This window comes from Haliotis cracherodii, unplaced genomic scaffold, assembly GCF_022045235.1.
Source record: "Haliotis cracherodii isolate W230 unplaced genomic scaffold, xgHalCrac1.p SCAF_17, whole genome shotgun sequence".
In the NCBI taxonomy this organism is placed as follows: domain Eukaryota; kingdom Metazoa; phylum Mollusca; class Gastropoda; order Lepetellida; family Haliotidae; genus Haliotis; species Haliotis cracherodii.
This window is the reverse complement of record NW_027266272.1, coordinates 15,135,372-15,159,534: the sequence shown is the minus strand read 5'-3', so window position 1 is coordinate 15,159,534 and position 24,163 is coordinate 15,135,372. Positions and strand designations below refer to the sequence as shown.

Below are 24,163 nucleotides of genomic sequence, written 5' to 3'. Positions count from 1 at the left end.
GACGGCGGTCTGTAAATAATCGAGTCTGGACCAGACAATCCAGTGATTCACATCATGAGCGAAAATCCACACAATTGGGATCGATGACGTGCATCAACCAAGTCAGCGAGCCTGATCATCCGATCCCGTTAGTCGCCTCTTACGACAAGCATGGGTTGCTGAAGACCTATTCTATCCCGGATCTTCACGGGTCAAGCAGGATAGGGTGACTTTTTAGTTTAAGTATAGACCCATTAGAGACAATATTTGCAATAAAAAATGAATGACAAATAAACTTCATCTAAAGTGAAAAAAAATAGTCGCCTCTTACGACAAGCATGGGTTGCTGAAGACCTATTCTATCCCGGATCTTCACGGGTTCAATATTTCGATATCCCAACAAAAGTTGAGTGGTATAAGTTCCGATATCTAGACATAAGCCGCCTACGTGTATACTGAATGTCGATGTCTATAAAGCATTAACGGCTAGTAGGTCTAGGTACCGACACAATATGCATATAACACTTACTTTATCTTGTCTGTAATTTGAAATTTGAAATGTTAAGCAGCTCAATGATTTATGTTATTGTCTCCCAATGTCTTGAAAGAGGGTCCGATAACCCTGTACTGACGACGGTTGTAATACATTGATTTTATGGGAACGTAAGCCACATCCTGGTCTTGCTGAAAAACGAGCAAGTTGTGCCATTGTTGAACAACACGACCATCCATGGTAATGATATCATGTGTATGGAGATATCAGATTGTACCTTATATGTAACATCACAACCAGTGTGGTGGGTGGGGAGGGTGGGCTTGGGGGTGGTGTTTGTGGATGCAGGGTTGGGCATTGAAGCATCCGCGTCATGTAACAGTACAAAAACAAACCTACATCGTTTAGTGACATGTTTTCAACAAACGTAGCACAACTCCAAAACGCATATTGCTTCTCGAATATTTGCATCCATCTTAAGTTCTGTTCATCCAAAGGTTTTACGTCCGCTGGTGAAGACTGGCTGTTAATGGGACCGTGTCAAACGTGTTGCCAATGTAGAAGATCGGTATATACACTGACTTCCCTGTTGAGGCGAGGACCACAAGAATGAAGTTCCCCTAGGTGATGCTAAGACTCTTTAACGGTCTGGCGTCTTTCCTCGTATTCCTGCAAAACCTTCTCCAGCTTCTCACGTGCCCACTGCGTGACCAACTCCGTCTCCACGCGCTCCATGAAGGCGCTGTATGCCTGGCGGTTACGTCGACGGTGACGCTGAAAGAGACAAGTTCAAGGTCATTAGTCACAGTAAATTGACCCTAGCTTTTGTTTGTTTGTTGCTTAACGCCGAACTCACCAATATTCCAGCTATATGACGGCGGTCTGTAAGTAATCGAGTTTCGACCAGACAATCCAGTGATTGACAACATGAGCATCGTTCCACGCAATTGGGATCGATGACATGCATCAACCAAGTCAATGAGTCTGACCACCCGATCACGTTAGTCGAGTCGCCTCTTGCGACAAGCATGGTCGCCTTTACGGCAAGCATGAACTGCTGAAGACCTATTCTACCCCGGATCTTCACGTGTCTAACCCTAGCTGATTCATCTACGAGGATGCAATTCACTGCTCAAGATTCCGTCCGTTAGGCGCGCCAGGACAAGATCATGGTGCTAGTCTCAGACACATCCTTTTTATGATCTTGGTTTGTGAGCATCGTATCCGTGTTCCTGGGATTCATCCAAGTGGTAAACGTATAATACCTGCATCACTTCAGGCTTCAGGTGATTTAGTTTGGTTTTACGCCGCTTTTAGCAATATTCCAGCAATATCACGACAGGGGCCACCAGCCTGACACGCTAATTTTACCGAAATAATGTTCGGCGGTATTAAGTGGGTGAATATAGTTTTACGCCGCTTTTAACAGTATTCCAGCAATATCGCCGCGGGGGACACCAGAAATGGGCTTCATACACTGTACCCATATGGGGAATCGAACCCGGGCCTTCGGAGTGACAAGCTGACGCTTTAACCACTAGGCTACCCGACCGCCCCTCGGCGGCGTTAAGCCTAACGTGAAGGGTATTTATTATACTCACCGTGTAAGCTCCGCTCTTGGTAGGCCAGGGGTCCCTGGACAAGATGAGTTCAGATTCGAATTTTGGCTGTGAGGGCATCGCTGGCGCCATCTGGCGTTCGTTCACGAGGTCGCGTTCCACGCAGCCCAGAGTCAAGCCGTGTACTGTAACGTACGTATGTACACATAAACACGTATACAGTTTGGTTGAACGGGAATATTGAACCATATTGGTAACGATACGTGTAGAAATACTCGTATGTTAAACATGAGGAAAAGGCTATCGTAAACACATATGGCGCTTTGCATTAAGAGGCTGAAACAAGGACTGGTCGACTGGGAATCAGCATACTACGTCTGAGTGGGGTATTAGGGGAGGTGAGGTGAAATTAGGTTTAACGTTGCGTCCAAGATTATTGCACTTATATAGCGACGTGCATGCACGTGTGTGTGTGTGTGTGTGGCTGCTTGTACTAGTCTGGACTGATGCCGATTTATAGTGCTAGCTCACTGAGATACCATGCCGCAGTTTAACATGAATACCCCACTCAGACACAGTATACTGACTCCGAGCCGACCAGTCCTTGTTTTAGCCCCTTAATGCCGAGCGCCAGACAGGGTAACAACAAGTACCATTTTTTAAACGTCTTTTGGTATGACGCGGCCGGGGATCGAGTGGGGTATTAAACTGGCATGGTATCTCAGATGGCTAGCACTATAACATTGGCATTAATCTGGACCAATACAAACACGCTCTCTCTCGGGGTATTGTGTGGCTCTGTCAGGTATGTTTGGTTTCGAACATGTGGATTAAGTGAGCTGATATCTACATGACAAAATACGACATACTTGTATTGAGGTGGTCACTGTTGAAGCGGATGTCATAGGGATCCTTCTCGTGGTCTGTCAAGAACTCTGGCAACCCGAGGCTTTTGATTGGCGGATACTGAGCAACACAGATATTTATGTACTTTAAACATGACAGACAGATTTGTTTGTTTGTTTGATTAACGCCACACTCAGCAATATTCCAGCTATATGACGGCGGTCTGTAAATAATCGAGTCTGAACCAGACAATCCAGTGATTAATATCATGAGCATCGATCCACGCAATTGGGATTGATGACATGCATCAACCAAGTCTGTGAGCCCGTTAGTCGCCTCTTACGACAAGCATAGTCGCCTTTTATGGCAAGCATGGGTTGCTGAAGACCTATTCTACCCCGGATCTTCGCGGGTTCAATATTTCGATATCCATATCAATAGTTCAGTCTGACATACAGAAAGCGGGTAGAAACTTGGCTGGGCAAACGAGTAATAGGGTTATAACAAGTGACAAAGTTAATGAAATCTCATGGCCTATTATGACGACTGGTAACAACGTTACTGAAAGACAACGGCATGCGCCTCACTCACTCGTCTGAAGTCGTGCCTCTGCGGCGTCTCGTACTCTTTTGCTGGGTACATCCCGTCTCTCACGAACTGTTTCTTAGCGGTGAAGGGCCGGGGTATATGGAATCTCGTCACGAACTTTGCCTCCTTTTGGCCATTGTCACGAAAGATGACCGGCAGTAACGATGCCCGCTCCCTCTTAACCCTTGTCCGCTCTCCCGGGATGGTTCCGTACCGCCAGGGCTGCATGGAGTCGATGGTGTTGCGTTTGGGGGGCCTAGGGTCATACACAGCCACCCTGAAGTCAGGGGGTGGCTTCCTCCATATATCATCGTCTTTGGTGTTCTTTTTAACTTTTAATTTTTCGCTTCTAGTTTGGAGCAACGCGTCATCTGCATCAAAGCTTGTTTTGGCGTGGAAACCGAACTGGACTATCCCCAGTGAGCTCTTTCCGCTTGGTGGGCGTGACGTGTCAGCCTCCACACCGGACTGGCTGAGTGTTGTCGCCATAGTCAGACCTGTTTGTAATTATACATAAAATTGTTATTTCATTTATTTGTAACAAAAGCGACAATACCCTTTCATATTCCATATTTCCATATAAAGAAATCTCTGCCAATAGCAGAGTCGATTGCACCATTCCAACTATGTCATGAGCATATATTTATGAATCACTATCAAATAATAATGGATCAAGTGTTCGCGAAAAGGCGCCGTCAGAAACACATGCAAAGGCAAGCCATTGGTGAAAGAATGTCCTGATCACATTAAAAGTGTAAAGAGCGGATTTTGATTCATACCAGTAACATAACAGAAACGGGGGTCTATGGCACGATCGATCCATGACAGAATACAAATACCAACAACACGCGACAACATTAAGGGCATTAAGGGGCTAAAACAAGGACTGGTCGGCTTGGAGTCAGTATACTGTGTCTGAGTGGGGTATTCATGTTAAACTGCGGCATGGTATCTCAGTGAGCTAGCACTATAAATCGACATCAGTCCAGACTAGTATAAGCAGCCACACACACACGCACGCACGCACGCACGCACGCACGCACGCACGCACGCACACCGATATGCCTGTAAATGGCAACTCGTATACAACGTTAGTAAAAATGCCTTATTAACTATATCTCCTTACAGCAAACCAGAACTGTGTCCACGTGTATCTCGTGGAAAGGATGAACTCGCCTACAGGAATCATGGATTCTATTGGGGGTGTATATCAGTAATTCGAAATCATCTTATGAAAGGTCACGAGCTGCCTGGGAACTGTTGATGTGGGTTTCGAGAATTGAGGACGTCAAATCATTCTTCAACTTCATCAATTATTCTAATTCTTAGTTTCATATTCTAACAGATTCTTGTTCTAGTTGAAGGGTGCCGTTGCCACGAAATACTAAGGTAGCGCTGTCGGCTTGATTGACTGCAAAATAATTCAGAAACGTCTATGAATATACTAATATTTAGACCCAAATATGAAAATAAACGGTCACTTTAATAATGTCTTACTTATCGGTTACTTAAGTTTTGTATTTATTTGCATAATTACCGTTTTATAACCTCAACGGTCCCCCGCTCACAGCACAGTCTCCTGCACATAGCGATACCAACAACAAAAAAGTTACTTCCTTTTACAACTTAAATGAAGACCGCTTAAATATAAAATTGACCCAAACAATTAATCAGAATCCAACAGCTGAGAAAGATAATCAATCACGGATATGGCCTGTACTTTGGAGGATTGAACCCTACATCAGCTGTTCGTGTCTGGGAAAGAGTGTTACTACCAAGTGCACTGTTTGGCTGTAATGTCTTGGGTCAACTAATGGCAGGGAATATGAAATGTTTGAAGCTACACAGCGTTATTTTTGTAAAAGGTCCAAATGCTTCCAAAACAAACAGCCAACCCTGTTGTCCTTGACAGTCTCAAAATTGTCAGTGTTGAGTGTTGTAATGATAAGCAATCCCTCCTAATGTTTGGAAAGCTAAGCAGACCCAGCTGTAAATTGTATTTCAAACATATATTATTCCACTGACTTGGCAATACAATTCTCTTTAATATGTTGAGACTTGTACATAAATATGAGCTGTGTGATGAATTGATTCAGTACATTGTACACTCTGTTATGAATATGGAATGTACATTGACAATTACCGTAAAAGAAATATTGAAACGACACAGTTTTTTTATTATTACAGAGACAAACGTCCGTCAGAGAAGATTTAAGACCGATATTTAGCTGTTAGATCAAATGATGCTAACATTATCTGGCTACTCTCCTTATGTTACTCGTGAAGAGCCGGGGTAGAGTAGGTCTTCAGCAACCCATGCTTGTCGTAAAGGCGATTATGCTTGTAGTAAGATGCGACTAACGGGATCGGGTTGTCAGGCTCGCTGACTCGGTCATCGTATCCCAATTGCGTGGATCGATGCTCATGATGTCAGTGACTGGATTATCAGGTCCAGACCCGATTATGTAGACCGTCGTCATATAGCTGGAATATTGCTGAGCACGGCGTTAAACAACAAGCAAACCGTTATCAAGCAAGTTAGCAGAGGGGCCATGTTTTACCCAGGTGGGTAGGTGCCCACCCCCTCCTCCGCTGAATCCAAGTTATCATCTTTTCACTCTGAATCTCACCTCTGAATCATGAATTCAACTCAACACGAGTCTCAAAAGCACACGTCAGATTTTTACTCTACAAAGGCAGAAAGTCGATCACAGGAGAAAACCTATAGCCCAGAACCCGTTCCCAGGTCATACAAGGGTGGGGACACGGGTGGCCCAGTCGTCTAAGGCGCCGCGATTCGCTGTGCAGAGTTGCGTCCCTTGGGCACGCCAGAAACCTATGATTGTGGGTTCGAATCCCGGTTCGCCCCGATTATGTTTCTAGGTTTGTCAGCACCATACCCGTGCTCGTCGGTTTCACCGAAGTGGTAACCGTCTAAGACCTGAATGTCTTCGGGCTTTCCTCCCACATTAAGCTGACACGCCGTGATATTACTGGAATAATGTTAAAAACGGCGTTAAACCCAACTCACTCACACTCATTCAAGGGTGTGATTTGAAGTTAAATTACTGAAAAAATATTGAAATAAAATGAAATATATAATGAAATGTTTTACGAACACGATTTCCTTTAAAATGTTGAATCTGCTTAATAAAACGATTTTCTTAATGTCCCGCATATCCATCTCCTGAGACCGGATTATTGTTGATAACACCCCCAAATCCCGCGTATCTAAAGGGTGTTTGCAGCCTCATTTGTAGATTTATTACTCCATACGTTAAGAGCACCTGCACCGACACGTCCCATTACAAATATAGTTGAAATCAATAAGTCTGTTTTGTCTTTACTGATACTACAGCTTCTATAATACCACTTAAAGATAAGAAATCTTTATAATCTATAGCGTTGCCAAGGCGACATACTTTCACGTACTTACAAGGAGACTCGGTTCTGTCTTCTGTTGCCGAGATCCCCACACTAAACAATACATCTTGGAATGGGAGGTGGGGTTAACATCATGGAATTGAAGGTGGGGTTAACATGGAGTGCGAGGTGGGGTTAACATCATGGAATGGGAGATGGGGTTAACATGGAATGCGAGGTGGGGTTAACATCATGGAGTTGGAGGTGGGGTTAACATTGAATGAGAGGTGGGGTTAACATCATGGAATGGAAGGTGGGGTTAACATGGGAGTGCAAGGTGGGGTTAACATCATGGAGTTGGAGGTGGGGTTAACATGGAATGCGAGATGGGGTTAACATCATGGACTGGGAGGTGGGGTTGATATCATGGAGGGGTGGGGGGTGGGGTTGACATCCTTGAAAAGGAGCTTGGATTAACATCATGGAAGGGGAGGTGAGGTTAACATCATGGAAGGGGATGTATTGTTAACATTATGGAAGGGGGCCGATTAACATCACAGCAGGGAAAGGTATTAACATCATGGAAGAGGATGTGGGGTTAACAACATGGAAGGGGTTTATTCAATATCACGGAAGGGGTATCTGGGGTTAACATTAAGAGGGCATGGGTGGGGTTAACGTCATGGAAGGAGTCTGTTTAAAATCATTGAAGAGAAGGTGGAGTTAACATCATGGAATGTGTGTGTGGAGAGGGTGTGGTTGACATCGTGGACGGATGCTGTTTAACATTATTTAAAGGAGTGGGGTTAATATCAAGGAATAGAGCTGGTTAACATCGTGGAATGTGTGTGTGGAGAGGGCGTGGTTAACATCGTGGAAGGATGCTGTTTAACATTATTTAAAGGAGTGGGGTTAACATCAAGGAAGAGAGCTGGTTAGCATCGTGGAATGTGTGTGGAGAGGGCGTGGTTAACATCGTGGACGGATGCTGTTTAACATTATTTAAAGGAGTGGGGTTAACATCAAGGAAGAGAGCTGGTTAACGTCGTGGAATGTGTGTGTGGAGAGGGCGTGGTTAACATCGTGGAAGGATGCTGTTTAACATTATTTAAAGGAGTGGGGTTAACATCAAGGAAGAGAGCTGGTTTACATCGTGGAATGTGTGTGTGGAGAGGGCGTGGTTAACATCGTGGAAGGATGCTGTTTAACATTATTTAAAGGAGTGGGGTTAACATCAAGGAAGAGAGCTGTTTAACATCGTGGAATGTGTGTGTGGCGAGGGCGTGGTTAACATCGTGGAAGGGGGACTGGCTAACATCATTGAAGAGGAGGTGTTGTGAACATCATAGATGGGTGCTGTTTAACATCAAGGGAGGTGAAGTTAACATCGAGGAAAGGTGGGATAGTGTTGACATCATGGAAGTGTACTGGTTAACTTTATGGAATGGGGGGAGGGTGCGGTTATCGTCAAGGTAACGCCGCACTCAGCAATATTACAGCTATATGAAAGCTATCTGTAAATAATCAAGTCTGGACCAGACCATCGATCCAGGCAATTGTGAACGATGACATGTATCAAACAAGTTAACGAGCCTGACCACCCGATCCCGATCCCGATCGCCTCTCACGACAAGCACAGTCGCCTTTTACGGCAAGCATGGGTTGCTGAAGACCTATTCTACCCCGGACCTTCAACGTGTTAACTTCATGGAAAGGGGTCTGGTTTATATTATAGACGTGAGTGGGGTTAACATCATGTAAGGGAATATTGTTACTATTATAGAAGGGGACAGTTAACATCATGAAAAAGAGGCTTGTTCACATCGTGGAAGGAGGCTAGTGACTATTTAGGTCATGAAAAAAGTGGAGACTCAACTTAAAAGAACAAAGCTTCCATTGATGGAAAGTAGGTGAGGACTCTCATATGTGGGATTGAGAGTATAATACCTATTGGTAAATCTTACCATCTACATAGATTATATCTCAACCGAAGCAAAGCGTAACATGATATCTTAGTGGTAAATATAGATCGTAGTGAGCGACCTACATGTACTTGTACAGTGCATTGATTTCCTGACTTAGCAAACAACCCGACTCCGTGTACGTGTCAACAGAGGAGCAGCACGACTAATATACCAGCACGGTAGCTTTTCAAAAAACACTTCATATATTTCTTATAATCCTACTTTTGTATTATGGATAAGAAACACTACAAAACTAAACTTTTTTAGTTGTATGTGTTTTTAACGCCACAATCAGCAAGAGTCCAGTTATATGACGGCTGTGTGTAAATACTGAATGTCTGGACTAGACAATCCAGTGGTTGATATTATGATCACCGATCCACACCGTCGGGTATGACGACACGCCATCAACCAGGTCACCAAGCCTGACACCGATCTATTAGGTCGCCTGTAACGACTTACATTCGTTGAAAGAGGCCGCACGGGTGGCCCAGTCGTCTAAGGCGCCGCGATTCGCTGTGCAGAGTTGCGTCCCTTGGGCACGCCAGAAACCTATGATTGTGGGTTCGAATCCCGGTTCGCCCCAATTATGTTTCTAGGTTTGTCAGCACCATACCCGTGCTCGTGGGTTTCACCGAAGTGGTAAACGTCTGAGACCTGCATCACTTGGGACTTTCCTCCCACATTAAGCTGACACGCCGTGATATAACTGGAATACTGTTAAAAGCGGCGTTAAACCCAACTCACTCACTCACTCACTCGTTGAAAGAGGCCAATTCTAAACAGTGGGATGTAACAAAGGTTTGTATGTTTGTTGTTTAACGCCGCACTCAGCAATATTCCAGCTGTAAATAATCGAGGCTGGACCAGACAATCCAGTTATTGACAGCATGAACATCGATCCCCGCAATTGGGATCGATGACATGTATCAACCAAGTCAGCGAGTCTGACCACCCAAAGCCTTTTGTCGCCTTTTACGACAAGCATAGTCGCCTTTTACGGCAAGTATGGGTTGCTGAAGACCTATTCTACCCCGGAATCTTCACGGGTCAAAGAAATGTATAATGATTGAAATATTAACTGGTGAAAGAAATAGTTTTATTTGCACACAGCAAAAAAGTATTACAAGAGAACAACTCTTGTCACACGAAATTAAACTCTTTACTGTCGAAAAAAAGCACTAACTTTAGATAAAGCCATCTCGTATTCCTTCATAGGGTCTTCAGCTCTTCTTCAACCATTACTCTCCAAATGGAAACATTGATATTGATTGTTATTTCATTACACTGTGACATTGTTACCCTAGTGAGCCTCGTCTCATTGTTTTACTGCGGTTTTATTGGCTCCTCTCTCGTTAATTCCATTGATTTTCTCACGAAGTTGTTATCTTTATACATAAATCATACACTGTGTAAACGTATCAGGAATTCAGCATGTATATATAATACAGGCATTGTCTCCGGTTCTTTATATATGCGGTTGGTTGGTTGGTTTGTTGTTTAACGCCGCACTCAGCAATATTCTAGCTATATGACGGCGGTCTGTAAATAATCGAGTCTGGACCAGACAGTCAAGTGATTGACATCATGAGCATCGATCCACGCAATTGGTTTTCGTTTGTTGTTTAACGCCGCACTCAGCAATAATCGAGTCTGGACCAGACAATCCAGTGATTGACAACATGAGCATCGATCCACGCAATAAGGACCGATGACATGCATCAACCAAGTCACCGAGCCTGACCACCCGATCCCGTTAGTCGCCTCTTACGACAAGCATAGTCACCTTTTACGGCAAGCATGGGTTACTGAAGACCTATTCTACCCCGGATCTTCACGGGCCACGCAATTGGGACCGATGACATGCATCAACCAAGTCAACGAGCCTGAACAACCGATCCCGTTAGTCGCCTTTTACGAAAAGCATAGTCGCCTTTTACGGCAAACAAGTGTTGCTGAAGACCTATTCTACCCCGGAATCTTCACGTGTCTCTTTATATATGGAAGTTTAAGGAACACCTCTTGAGGAAAATGTCAATTTCAATTACTGAGTTACAGATGGTGTTTCCATGATATATTAAAAGATATGTTCGTGTCACAAAATACTGGTTTAAAGTTGGAAGTACTTGTAACTATAGTTTACAGACTTTGTTTCAGCTGCAAGTAAAGAATTCAAATATAAATAATCTAACTTAGACGAAAAAGGTCAGAAATATTTTGTACAAATATGGATTTGACTGGGTTGAGGAAAATCCCCATTGCATTGATTGATAGCACTGCATTGTGTATATCATTCATTTTTAGTTGGTTGGTTTGTTGTTTAACGCAGCACATATTCCAGCTATATGACGGCGGTCTGTAAATAATCGAGTCTGGACCAGACCATCCAGTGATTGATATCATTAGCATCGATCCACGCAATTGGGATCGAGGTCATGCATCAACCAAGTCAGCGAGCCTGACCACCCGATCCCGTTAGTCGCCTATTACGACAAGCATAGTCGCCTTTTACGGCAAGCATGGGTTGCTGAGGACCTATTTTATCCCGCATCTTCACGGGTCGAGTAACAAAATAACGGTAAACTACTTCTGTATAAAAATGTAAAGGAACAGTTTCATTTTGAATCACATTTAGAAATTATATATAAACATTTACTGTGCATAAATCAAATATTGAAAGGGGACGATAGAATAATACACCAAGAGAATTAAGAAATTGTGATTATTGCCCAAATATTAGAAATTATCATAAATTAGAAGATGGGTATCTTTTTGTACTTTTATGTCCAATGTATGTTAGTTATCGTAAATTGTACATTAAATCTAGTATATGTTTAAACTAAATGTTTTTAATAATGCAGCTTTTTAAAAGTAAATGTAGGAATACTTTAGTAGATTTGGGTAAATACCTGCTTCATTGAGCGAGCCTGACCACCCGATCCCGTTAGTCGCCTCTTACCACAAGCATATAGGACCCGTGAAGATTCCGGGGTAGAATAGGTCTTCAACAACCCATACTTGCCGTAATAGGCGACTATGCTTGTTTAAAAGGCCACTAACGGGATCGGTTGGTCAGGCTCGCTGACTTGGTTGATGCATGTCATCGATCCCGATTGCGTGGATTAATATGCTCATGATATCAATCACTGGATTGTCTGGTCCAGACACGATTATTTTACAGACCGCCGTCATATAGCTGTCATATTGCTGAGTGCGGCGTAAAACAACAAACCAACCAACCAAACAAACATTTACTGCACTCTGCCCACTTCACAAATGCGATTGTGTCAGTGTACCGTTAGGCGTGAGGAGTAAATTTCCTGCGAACACAACAGACATCGTCATCATCTGTCTCGCTGTCGGTGAACCTGTCATATGGACTACAAGTGTGCGCGTAGCTTTGGAAGCAGTAGCCGCGCGACAAGATCTCTTCCCCTAGGCTTGGTTGTTTTTGGAAGAATTGCCTTTTCCCATAGATATATCCACGCAATCACTGGATTGTCTGGTCCAGACTCGATTATTTACAGACCTTCGTCATATAGCTGGAATATTGCTGAGTGCGGCGTTAAACAACAAACCAAACCAAACCTATAACAGTGTGGCGTCTTCTTTTTTAAAAAAAACCCACTTTCATAGTTTTTGCCCCTCCGGGATTAAGCCACGTCCTGTTATGTACGGATTAGCGTGTAAAGGATTATCATGTATTACGCACGTGTACATTATCTGATCAGAATTGATTAGCGAGATTAGGATTACTCATATGCTAATCGTCTTGTAGACGTCTTAATATAATCTCACCGTTGGCCTTCGTCGAGTGGTGGGGTAGCCGAGTGCTTGCTATAAGGGTTCGATCAGCATTCGATCGTCACGCAAAGCATGCGTGTTTGATTCCTTAGTGGTATTATGTTTATAGCTCTTGCATCGTGATGTGGTTTAAAGCAGGATCAGGTTGGTTTGGTTGTTTGTTGTTTAACGCCGCACTCGGCAATATTCCAGCTATATGACGGCGGTCTGTAAATAATCGAGTCTGGACCAGACAATCCAGTGACTGATATCATGAGCATCGATCCACGCAATTTGGATCGATGACATGTATCAACCAAGTCAGCGAGCCTGACCTCCCGATCCCGTTAGTCGCCTAGGCCTTTTACGACAAGCATAGTCACCTTTTACGGCAAGCATGGGTTGCTGAAGACCTATTCTACCCCGGAATCTTCACGGGGCTGGTAACTGTTAAGATATACATGTATACTTATTTAATGTTACGATATACACTTACCGATTAAGTATTAAGATATATACCTATTGATTTATGTTAAGATATATAGTTATTGTTTGTTTGTTTATTTGTTGCTTAACGGCGCACTCAGCAATATTCCAGGTATTGATTAATGTTAGAATATTCAATAAGATATTAATAATAAGATATTGCGTAGATCGATGCTCATGATATCAATCACTGGATTGTCTGGTCCAGACTAGATTATTTACAGACCTTCGTCATATAGCTGGAATATTGCTGAGTGCGGCGTTAAACAACAAACCAACCAAGCAACCAACCATTATCAAACGCAGAGACAACTTTGAAAAAGGATGCGTGGTCTTTCTTATTTGTCAATTCGTGTTTCCTCATTGTGTTTTTTTCTGTTGAAATATATGAGAAAATGTATTAATCGTATTGTTGCTATAAGTTAAATTCTCGTAAACCCAATCACCTAATAAATTTCCGATTGCCCAAGCAATGTATTCCCTGAAAGCTCTAATACGCCTTTATACGTAATAAGGCCCGTGAAGATCCGGGTTAGAATTCGTCTTCAGCAAACCTATAGTTGTCGTAAGAGGCGACTAACGGGATCAAGTGGTCAGGCTCGCTGACTTGGTTGATGCATGTCATCGTATCCCAATTGCGTAGTTCGATGCTCATGATATCAATCACTAGATTGTCCAGACTCGATTATTTACAGACCGCCGTCATATTGTCGGAATATTGCTGAGTACGGCGTTAAACAACAAACAAACAAAAAATAATACGTAAAAAATACTTCTCTGGAATTGTTTCATTTCATGTGAAACAGTACCCACACACCCAACCAAAGATGTCAATTTAAATATTTCTTTATACTAAAAAATATGTTTTTATGTTGTTTGGTTTTGTAAACAATTTGATAAAAATAATATGCATATGAAGGAAATAACTATCCGTATCAGCCAATATATTTATATATTGGACGTCGGGTGAATTATAACGGACCTTGCGAACACACTAATAAATATTCTTTAATAACTGTTATAACAATATGTATTTGAGTACACATTGTCCAAGTGAAATTACAGTAAATTACTTCACAAAAAAACATAAATCTATTTAAATTTCCTCTGCTCGTTCCATGGCAAGCAGATCAGTCAAATATATTCACACAGCGTCATAAATCCTTCCTCAGACTACAGACGGATATACGAGAGAGTTAGGTTGTACTTGTACACACATACATATATATTGACACCGTTTCACACTGGGCCAATGACATTGATTAATATACTGCTTTCATGAGGACAAGGGTTTAATGCTTGCAGTGCTTTTATTATCAGGGAAAGGGATCATAAAGCCTTCAATAAAATATATTGGTTTACATTTAAATAGACCATTATCAAGCGTGGATACAACTTTTTGAAAAATGAGGTTTACAATTTCTGATTGGCAATACGAGTGGTAGTCGTGGAATTTTGTTGACAATACGTCATCAAATGAGTTAGTCATAACGTTGTACTCCTTCTAATTTTAGTATACCCGAACACCTATAAATTTTCCGAATTCATAAACATATAGAATGTTTCAAAATAATGTGAGTGAGTGAGTGTGTGTGTGTGTGTGTGTGTGTGTGTGTGTGTGTGTGTGTGTGTGTGACAACCCCTTATCGCCCAGACCCACCCAGCCAAATCAACATCCGCGTATTGTTCTTCTAATTGTGTTTTATTGTAAACTGATATATTTCCAATATGATTTAGAATAAAAGCGACAAAACCTGTTTGCCACAATCAAAAGAAATACCTATTAAAGGCAAAGTCCACTGTCCGATTCCGAAATATCACGAGCATGTGTTTATGAATCACTATCAAATATCACTTTCCGATTACACTTTTACATTATGAACATACAGTATTGGCTATACTGTTTACTCGAAAACGTTTATAATGTACAAATATCATCATATTGATCATGATTAAGATAATATACTGGAAATAAGGTTCACACATGCAAAATATACTTAGAGGAAATGTTGAAATAACTGACTGTGTGTTTATGAACATACAGTATTGGCTATACTGTTTACTCGAAAACGTTTATAATGTACAAATATCATCATATTTATCATGATTAAGATAATATACTGGAAATAAGGTTCACACATGCAAAATATACTTAGAGGAAATGTTGAATTAACTGACAGTGTGTGTTTGAACATACAGTATTGGCTATACTGTTTTCTCGTAAACGTTTATAATGTACAAATATCATCATACTGATCATGATTAAGATAATATACTGGAAATAAGGTTCACACATGCAAAATATACTTTAGAGGAAATGTTGAAATAACTGACAGTGTGTGTTTGAACATACAGTATTGGATATACTGTTTACTCGTAAACGTTTATAATGTACAAATATCATCATATTGATCATGATTAAGATAATATACTGGAAATAAGGTTCACACATGCAAAATATACTTTAGAGGAAATGTTGAAATAACTGACAGTGTGTGTTTGAACATACAGTATTGGCTATACTGTTTACTCGTAAACGTTTATAATGTACAGATATCATCATATTGATCATGATTAAGATAATATACTGGAAATAAGGTTCACACATGCAAAATATACTTTAGAGGAAATGTTGAAATAACTGACAGTGTGTGTTTGAACATACAGTATTGGCTATACTGTTTACTCGTAAACGTTTATAATGTACAAATATCATCATATTGATCATGATTAAGATAATATACTGGAAATAAGGTTCACACACACAAAATATACTTAGCGGAAATCTTGAAATAACTGACTGTGTGTTTATCGTGCCTGGTAATGAGGTAGAAATGTGATAATTATTAAATACACATCAATACGAGTCCTTCTGTCCATACTCAAACATATTGTCTTTACACGTCAAGTGCCTGCTTAGCCTTCTACCTGCGTGAGTGATATATATTTACTTATAACCGACCAAGACGACCGGTGGCATGTCCGTGGACATATTTAACACATACCTATCTATGTACATAGTAGAATATATAACGAGAAAATAGTCTTACCTGGTGTGTGTCTCAGCCTAAACTCGGAAAGACCACATATTAAATCCCAGTAACGACAACACAATACGACTCTATAAACTCGACAACCTCAAAGTTTGTTTGCCGAAGGTCGCCGACATTTGCCGATAGCTTCCCTAGTTACGGGGCGCGTTGAAACCTGCGTTGCTGATTGCCCATTGACAGAAATCCCCGATGCATGCAGTTATAGTAGATCTATATAAAGCCTGGGGATAGCTCTCTGACCGCCATGTCACGAGTTACTCAACTGAAATGAAGAGATAGCTGTCTGGGGTTTATAATGTGGACCTGTGCTGACACTACGTGTGTGTCTGTGTCAATCTCTAGCCTCTGCGGCTCTCTGTCGGCCCATACATCTATATACTGGACTCTGTCGAAACAGGATTCTCTAAAATCAGTACAGGGTATGGTGACCCAACATAATTCAGTGTGTATAAAGTTATGGAAACGCGCAAGGATCAGTTAGGCGTCGGTTCAAACCCGATATTCTTCCCGTTTTTTAATTTTATCACTGGTCGACCAGTACGGTACATGTACCTATGCTCTTAGGTTTGACAAATTAAAGTTGGTTGGTTGGTTTGTTGTTTAACGCCGCACTATGCACTATTCCAGCTATATATGACGGCGGTGTGTAAATAATCGATTCTGGACCAGACAATCCAGTGATTGAAAAGATGAGCATCGATCCAAGCAAGCGAGCCTGAACACCAGATCCCGTTAGTCGCCTCTTACGAAAAGCATAGTCGCCTTTTATGGCAAGCATGGGTTGGTGAAGACCTATTCTACCCCGGATCTTCACGGGTTGACAAATATTGGGGTAATTATCTACGATTTGCATCACTTTGACTTTCCACATTACACTGAACGCCGTTTATAGATTTGTCGCAGGTTAAATGTTACTAATCTGTTATTAATCAATTATGTCCCCAATCTTTTTCCATACCTAAGGTTGGCATGAACAGCCCACTCCTGGGCCCTGGTACAGGCAGTCCCTGCAAATTAGTGAGTGAGTTTGATTTTACGCCGCTTTTAGCAATATTCCAGCAATATCACGGCGGGGGACACCAGAAATGGGCTTCACACATTGTACCCATGTCGGGAATCGAACCCGGGTCTTCGGCGTGACGAGCGAACGCTTTAACCACTAGGCTACCCGACCGCCCCCCCCTGCAAATGATGTGGAGGCAGATCACATGACTGTCCTCTATAAAGACTACATGTGCCAGGAGCCCAGCACACACCATGCCAAATAACGTTTCATTGGTTATATTTACAGGTATGTTGAATGAGTTGAGTGGTAGCTCTTTTAATCTTTTTACCTAACCGAGATCGATAGTTACATGTTCCATGTGTGAATTATATTATGCCAGATAACTGTTTAATTATTGAAATAATTATCAATAATTTACTAGTTAAAATAACTACATGGTCAGTATGTACACTCACCAAGCCGGACCACCAGGCCACACAACATTTCATTTGTTGTATTTACAGGACTCTTCTATAGCCAAATAAAACCTCAGCCCTGTGTGCGGACCTTGTTGTTCCTGTGACAGATTAATAAAGAAATAAACCGTCCGTTACTGAACCATTCAGGGTACAGCAACTTTTTATATTTCGATCCAATATAAAATACGAATCAACAACTTTCATTCATGCCACACTTTCAGTAGTTTCAATGTTTGTTTATTTTTTGTTTAACCCCGCACTCAGCAATATTCCAGCTATATGACGTCGGTCTGTAAATAAGCGAGTCTGGACCTGACAATATCCAGTGATTGACATCATGAGCATCAGTCCACGCAATTGGGATACGATGACATGCATCAACCAAGTCAGTGAGCCTGACTACCCGATCCCGTTAGTCGCCTTTTACAAGTATAGTCGCCTTTTACGGCAAGCATGGGTTGCTGAAGACCTATTCTACCCCGGATCTTCACGGGTCGAATTCAAAGAAAATCACTCGACAGACGGATTGCTGTAGTGGTCTGGAAAGAGGGGGTAGCCATCCCCAGATCCAGCATGACACCCCAGAGTACACTTAAACCGGTCGGACATGGTGCACTGTAAAACAAATGTGTAAAGTGCGGGTGTTTCGGGTAAGTATGTAACTTAACTTTTGTGGAGGCGCATGACTTTTTTATTTTTCCTTCCCAGTCCCTTTCCCCCTTCCACATCATAATATACCCCGACTTTGATATAATGTGAGGATATCAGCAGTATCTATATTATGTATTTATAGATTTTGTGGTCGAAGGTTCTATACTGAACCGCAAAAGAAATGTCACCTATTAACATCGCATGAAAAGTTGCCATTTAAATATTTGGGTAATTTTTATCAAAGTTTCTAAAATATAACATTACCTTGTCCCGAAAATGAAATTTGATGATAAAAAACAAACAAAGCAAATGACAAGAAAACCGATCGCCAAACGCATCACGGCAACGGCCAAGGTAACCCGTGTGTTCTGTGCAAATTGGAATGCACATGCGTTCCCCTATTTTTTTACCTATAAAATTCCACCCAAATCGTGGGGATCGGATAACATTAATTCGTTATTGAATTGCTACCACAGGCCATGATTGATAAGAAATCAGCGACACCAAGCCCGTGATTGGTTGGTTGGTTTGTTGTTTAAAGCCGCACTCAGCAATATTCCAGCTATATGACGGCGTCCTGTAAATAATCGAGGCTGGACCAGACAATCCAGTGATTGACATCATGAGCATCGATCCACGCAATTGGGATCGACGACATGCATCAACCAAATCAGCGAGCCTGACCACCCAATCCCGTTAGTCGCCTTTTACGACAAGCATAGTCACCTTTTATGGCAAGCGTGGGTTGCTGAAGACCTATTCTACCCCGGAATCCCAAGCCCTTGGACGATTGCAAGCTGGACAAACCGCCCGGCAAGTAGTCAGTGCATTTCAAGTCCACGTAAGGACCGTATACAGGCTCCATCAACGGTACCAGATCACCAACACTACAGATGACCGACCACGTAGTTGAAGACCAAGGGTCACCATCCGTCGTCAGGATCGTCAGATTGTGCGACAGCATCTTAAAGATCGCTTTGTTACTGCTGCGGAAACTGCTCGACAGCCCATGGGGGACAAACCAGCCACACATTAGTGCGGACACCGTGCGTCGACGATTGACGAACAGACACCTCCACTGTCACAGCCCACACCGAGGACCCATTCTGACACCTCGTCATCGCCGGGACCGTCTTCAGTGGACAACACAGCACCAGCATTGGCGCTATCAGCAGTGGAGAAGAGTCCTCTTCTCAGACGAGAGCCGTTACTGTATCTCAACCGCAGATGGTAAATTATCGAGTCTGGATCACACAGTCCAGTGATTGACATCATGAGCATTGCTCCAAGCAATTGGGATTCGATGACATGCATCAACCAAGGCAGCGAGCCTGACCACCCGATCGCGTTGGTGATGCAAACTGAAGCCTCCCCATACCATCACAGAGCCACCGCCAAACCTGTTTCTTTCTCGTACAGTGGCATCATCATAACGTTCTCCAGGACGTCTCATAACCCTTACCCTTCCATCATTATGCTCAAGACAGAAACTCAGACTCGTCAGTGAAGAGAACTCTGGACCATTGTTGATTATCCCATCTCAAATGTGCCCTGGCCCAGGCAAGTCTTGCAGCTCGAGGATGAGGACGAAGATAAGGACGTACAGCTGGACGACGTGACCTTAAATGAGCAGCTCTTAGGCGGTTCTGATGGTCGATACGCTTACGTTGGTGTGTGTTGCTTGTCGGAGTTGCAGTCTCAAAGCACTGGCTGTTGTGAACCGGTTCCGAAGGGCTTGCAGCACAACGTATCGGTCATCTGCCCTAGATGTTACACTGGGTCTACCAGAACGCGGTCTGTCCTGCACTCTCCCTGTTGTCTGGAACCGTTCCCTCAGTCTGTGAATGACACACGGTGACACTTGAAGACGACGGGCAACATTCCTTATGGATGCACCATCTTGTAGCCACGCTATGGCCCTACTCCTATCATGAATACTTAACGGTCTTCGCTGGGGGCATGCTTAAGGAAATATGTAACTTCACTGTGTCTGAAGCTTCTTTATAAGGAAAAGTTGTCACCAACTGCATGGGAATTCTGACTTTCACGTGCACTAGGTTGTGTTTTGGCGTTTGAATCTCACATGGCGAGGGAGTCTTTCTGCACAGTTTTTTCCTGTTTTAGCATTTAATCAATTTGACCAAATTCTTAAAAAAATGAAGCACTTGCAAATATGCACGACTCCACACGTCATTTAAAGTGCCCTCAGTGCACACAAAAAGTTGCATTACTGAAGTTCATAAATGACCAAGCCACGTCAAGTTTTATACATGACTATGAAATTTAGGGGTGTTCCCATAATGTTTGTGTGTAGTATACCTATATTGAAACTTATATAAAGACCATTCCAAATGAGGGACAGTAAAATAACTTATCACTGAAAGAAATTTAAAACTAGTATGTAATCATAAAATCAATAGCACTATACATAACATTACATTATAAAAACGGGTTATAGATCGCCAGCAACTGAAGGTAGATCACAATATTAGGGTCCATGGGGACTTACAGTACTTTAGCTTCCTGCGTGGACCCCAGCCGGATTTACATCATCCCTTCAGGTGTTGGCGATTATTGACAAATTTAGCCAAATTAAAAGAACACATATTCTACGATTAAAACTGTAGTTGGAATAACATACTTTGAATGATATGGACTTACGATACCCTCTCAGAACCTTAGACGATGGAGCCGTACTCGAGTTTAGAGAGGATGAGGGCTCTGTACAGTTGGAGGAGGGTTTTCTGACCCCCTCCCAATTTTGCGTTTGAGACTACTTTTATTATATCAAGAGCCCTCAGGCATTTAGTTGTCCCCCGCTGCGCGAAAGCGCGAAGCGGGGGATTTAGTATTCACGACCGTCCGTCCGTACGTCCGTCCGTCCCACCTGTTTGTTGCCGCGATATCTCAAGAACTAAACACTGGATTGTCTTCATATTTGGAACTATGGTGTATTTACAGACTCCAGTCGGTTTTGGTGACCTTGACCCCATTTTCAAGGTCACAGCAGGCACATCTGCTTTTGGAGTTGGAAAACGGTGTTGCCGCGATATCTCAAGAACTAATCCCTGGATTGTCTTCATATTTGGAACTATGGTGTATATACAGACTCCGCAGACACCAGTCGGTTTTGGTGACCTTGACCCCATTTCAAGGTCACAGCAGGCAAATCTGCTTTTAGAGTTGGACAACGGTGTTGCCGCGATATCTCAAGAACTAATCGCTGGATTGTCTTCATATTTGGTACTATGGTGTATATACAGGCGGGGGACATTTCGTCACTTTGTGACAAATACTTGTTTTTAAATAATTTATATGTGGTCAGAAAGGTTAAGTGGTGGTAAAATATAATACCAAGAAACTTGGCCTCTTTGACGACTTTGATAAAGAGCACCATCCAAAACTAAATCAGGGTCCTTATGCGGCTTATACTTTCTGCAAAAATGAATGCAGTCAGTCTTGGCTTTTGAAAATTTAAAACCATTTTCAAGACACCATTTATGGATTTTGTTTAAACATAATTGTAGTTGCCTTTCAATGGTATGCATGTTTTTTTACCACGACAAGAAATATTAAAATCGTCCGCAAATAATGATCCCTCAAATGAATTGTTTAAAACCTTCGACAAACTGTTAATCTTAATGCTAAACAATGTTACAGACAAGATACTGCCTTGTGGGACACCCTGATCCTGATTGTAATGGTCAGAAAGGGTTGAACCCACACGAACTTGAAATTGTCTATCTTTTAAAAAACTGAGATATAAATAGAGGCAAACGGCCCCTTAAACCAAAATCATGAAGATCTTTTAAAATGCCATACTTCCATGTGGTATCATATGCCTTTTCGAGATAGAAAAATATTGATACAACATGTTGTTTATTTATTATGGAGTTTTAATAAAAGATTCTAAACATACTAAATGATCGATGGTACTACGATTTTAGCGGAAACCACATTGAATGTTAGTCATGGGATTGTTGGTTTCCAAGTACCAAACTAAACGATTATTTATCATACGTTCCATGGTCTTACAAACACAGCTAGTGAGGGATATTGGTCTAATTCGAGGGATCGGTATGAACTCGACCCTGGCTTAGGTATAGGAATGACAGTAGTATTTCGCCATGATGATGGAAAATTACCAGAAGTCCAAATATTGTCAAAGATATTTAGCATTGTTTCTAAACACGATTCAGGCAAATGTTTCAGGAGCTGATAATGAATATTTTCAGGCCCCGAAGCAGTATCATGAGCTTGACCAAGGATGGTATGGAGCTCATGAATTGAAAATACTTCATTTTAATCCTCACCGTTATCTGAGTTAAAATTAAGTTTCTTTTTGTCTTGTTGTTCCTTATATTTCTGAAAGTTAGGTACATAACTGGATGATTAGGAATGTTGAGCTAATGTTTCACGTAACGTATTGGCAATATCAGATTTATCTGTTAGAAGAGTGTCACCCTCCTTTAGATTGCGAACACTGGATTTGGACCCTTATCCTTTAATTTCCTGAACCATATTGCAAACCTTAGAAATAGGTGTGCGTGAATTAATTTTAGAAACATACTTGGGCCATGACTGTCGTATATTTTGCTTAAATGTTCGACGAGCCTTGGCTTTTGAAAGTTTAAATTGATTTAAGTTATGGACAGTGGGATGGCGACGAAAATATTTTTCTGCCTTCTTCCTTGCCTTTCTAGCTTGTTTGCAGTCATTGTCAAACCATGGTTTACGGATGTGTGGAACCGTGGAGGATTTTGGGATACAATCAGCAATTATGTTAAATTCATCAGAAAAAAATTGAATAGAATCATTAACATTTAGGAATAATTCAGGCTTTAATCTTTCAGTGCATCGACCTTTTTAAAATTCCATCTTGACGATGGTAGAGCATCAATTGGAGTTATAGTTGAAATTACAGTGGGAAAATAGTCACTTCTACAAAGGTTTTGACATGGCGTTTCTTTGTCTATTGTTATAATTACGAAGAAATGCCACATCGTCGCATTGATTTGACTAAAAAAAGCGACACATGTATAACTTTCCACCACGAATTAATATTAAATTATGTAAATTTGGAGTCGCATCGATTGAATGAAAAGGGATACATAAGGCTCACTTATGCTGATTGTTGCACATTAAACTTTAAACCATCATCGATCAGTTTGTATCGGTAGACGACTTGGGTCTATGGCCGTCTCAAGTAACCCATGCTTGCCGAAAAAGGCGACAATGCTTGTCGTAAGAGACGACTAACGGGATCAGGTTCGCCGACTTGGTTGATGCATGTCATCGTATTCTACTTTCGTTTATCGATGCTCATGACATCAATAACTGGATTGTCTGGTCCAGACTCATTTATCTACAGCCCAAAATTCTTCTGCCTGCTGTTTCCGCAGGGGGAATACAGTATTTTTGCTTTGGGTCCTGTCTGCCAAGCACGGCGGAGGGACAACTTGATAGGGTCTGCATGCAAATTCCGCCTCCGCCTGCATCATCCAACCAAACATCTTTGATTAATTTGGTTAAACATAAACAACAAACACAAATTATGAACCACAGATTGTAAGCCTACAACACAAAAACTGATTTGTACGCTGTCATATACTGACGTGGATGAGAAGAAACGAAACACATAATCAATAATCGCTCCGCATTAAATATTTTAATGCTTCCAAACCGCAGGCAGCACTGATCTCGGCCGAGAGTTCAAACACACGGGCATCGTCGACATGGCTAACGGTGTATGGTTCATGAGGCGCGGCGTGTTTGGGATCTTTATGTTTACCCTCATGTCGGTGACATACGGTCAAAGTTTTTGCAGTCGTCAGAACATTACAGGGGCATTTTCAGGTGAAAGAAGTGGCTATCGCAATCGTTTCACAGATGGATCAGATTTTATGAAGTGTGTTTCCAAATGTCTGGCTGAAC

At 41.9% G+C, this 24,163-nt stretch overlaps 1 protein-coding gene across 1 annotated transcript; it reads right to left on the bottom strand.

The window, feature by feature from the left end:
- Nucleotides 1–1,102: 1,102 nt before the first annotated feature.
- Nucleotides 1,103–16,189, bottom strand: LOC139464432 (putative uncharacterized protein C7orf78). Its single transcript, XM_071245965.1, has 5 exons — nt 16,112–16,189; nt 3,469–3,962; nt 2,901–2,997; nt 2,074–2,216; nt 1,103–1,246 (listed from the first exon to the last, which is right to left on the bottom strand). The coding sequence occupies exons 2-5, from the start codon at nt 3,952–3,954 to the stop codon at nt 1,103–1,105; spliced, it is 870 nt and encodes a 289-aa protein (XP_071102066.1). The 5' UTR covers nt 3,955–3,962; nt 16,112–16,189.
- Between the last annotated feature and the right edge of the window lie 7,974 nt (nt 16,190–24,163).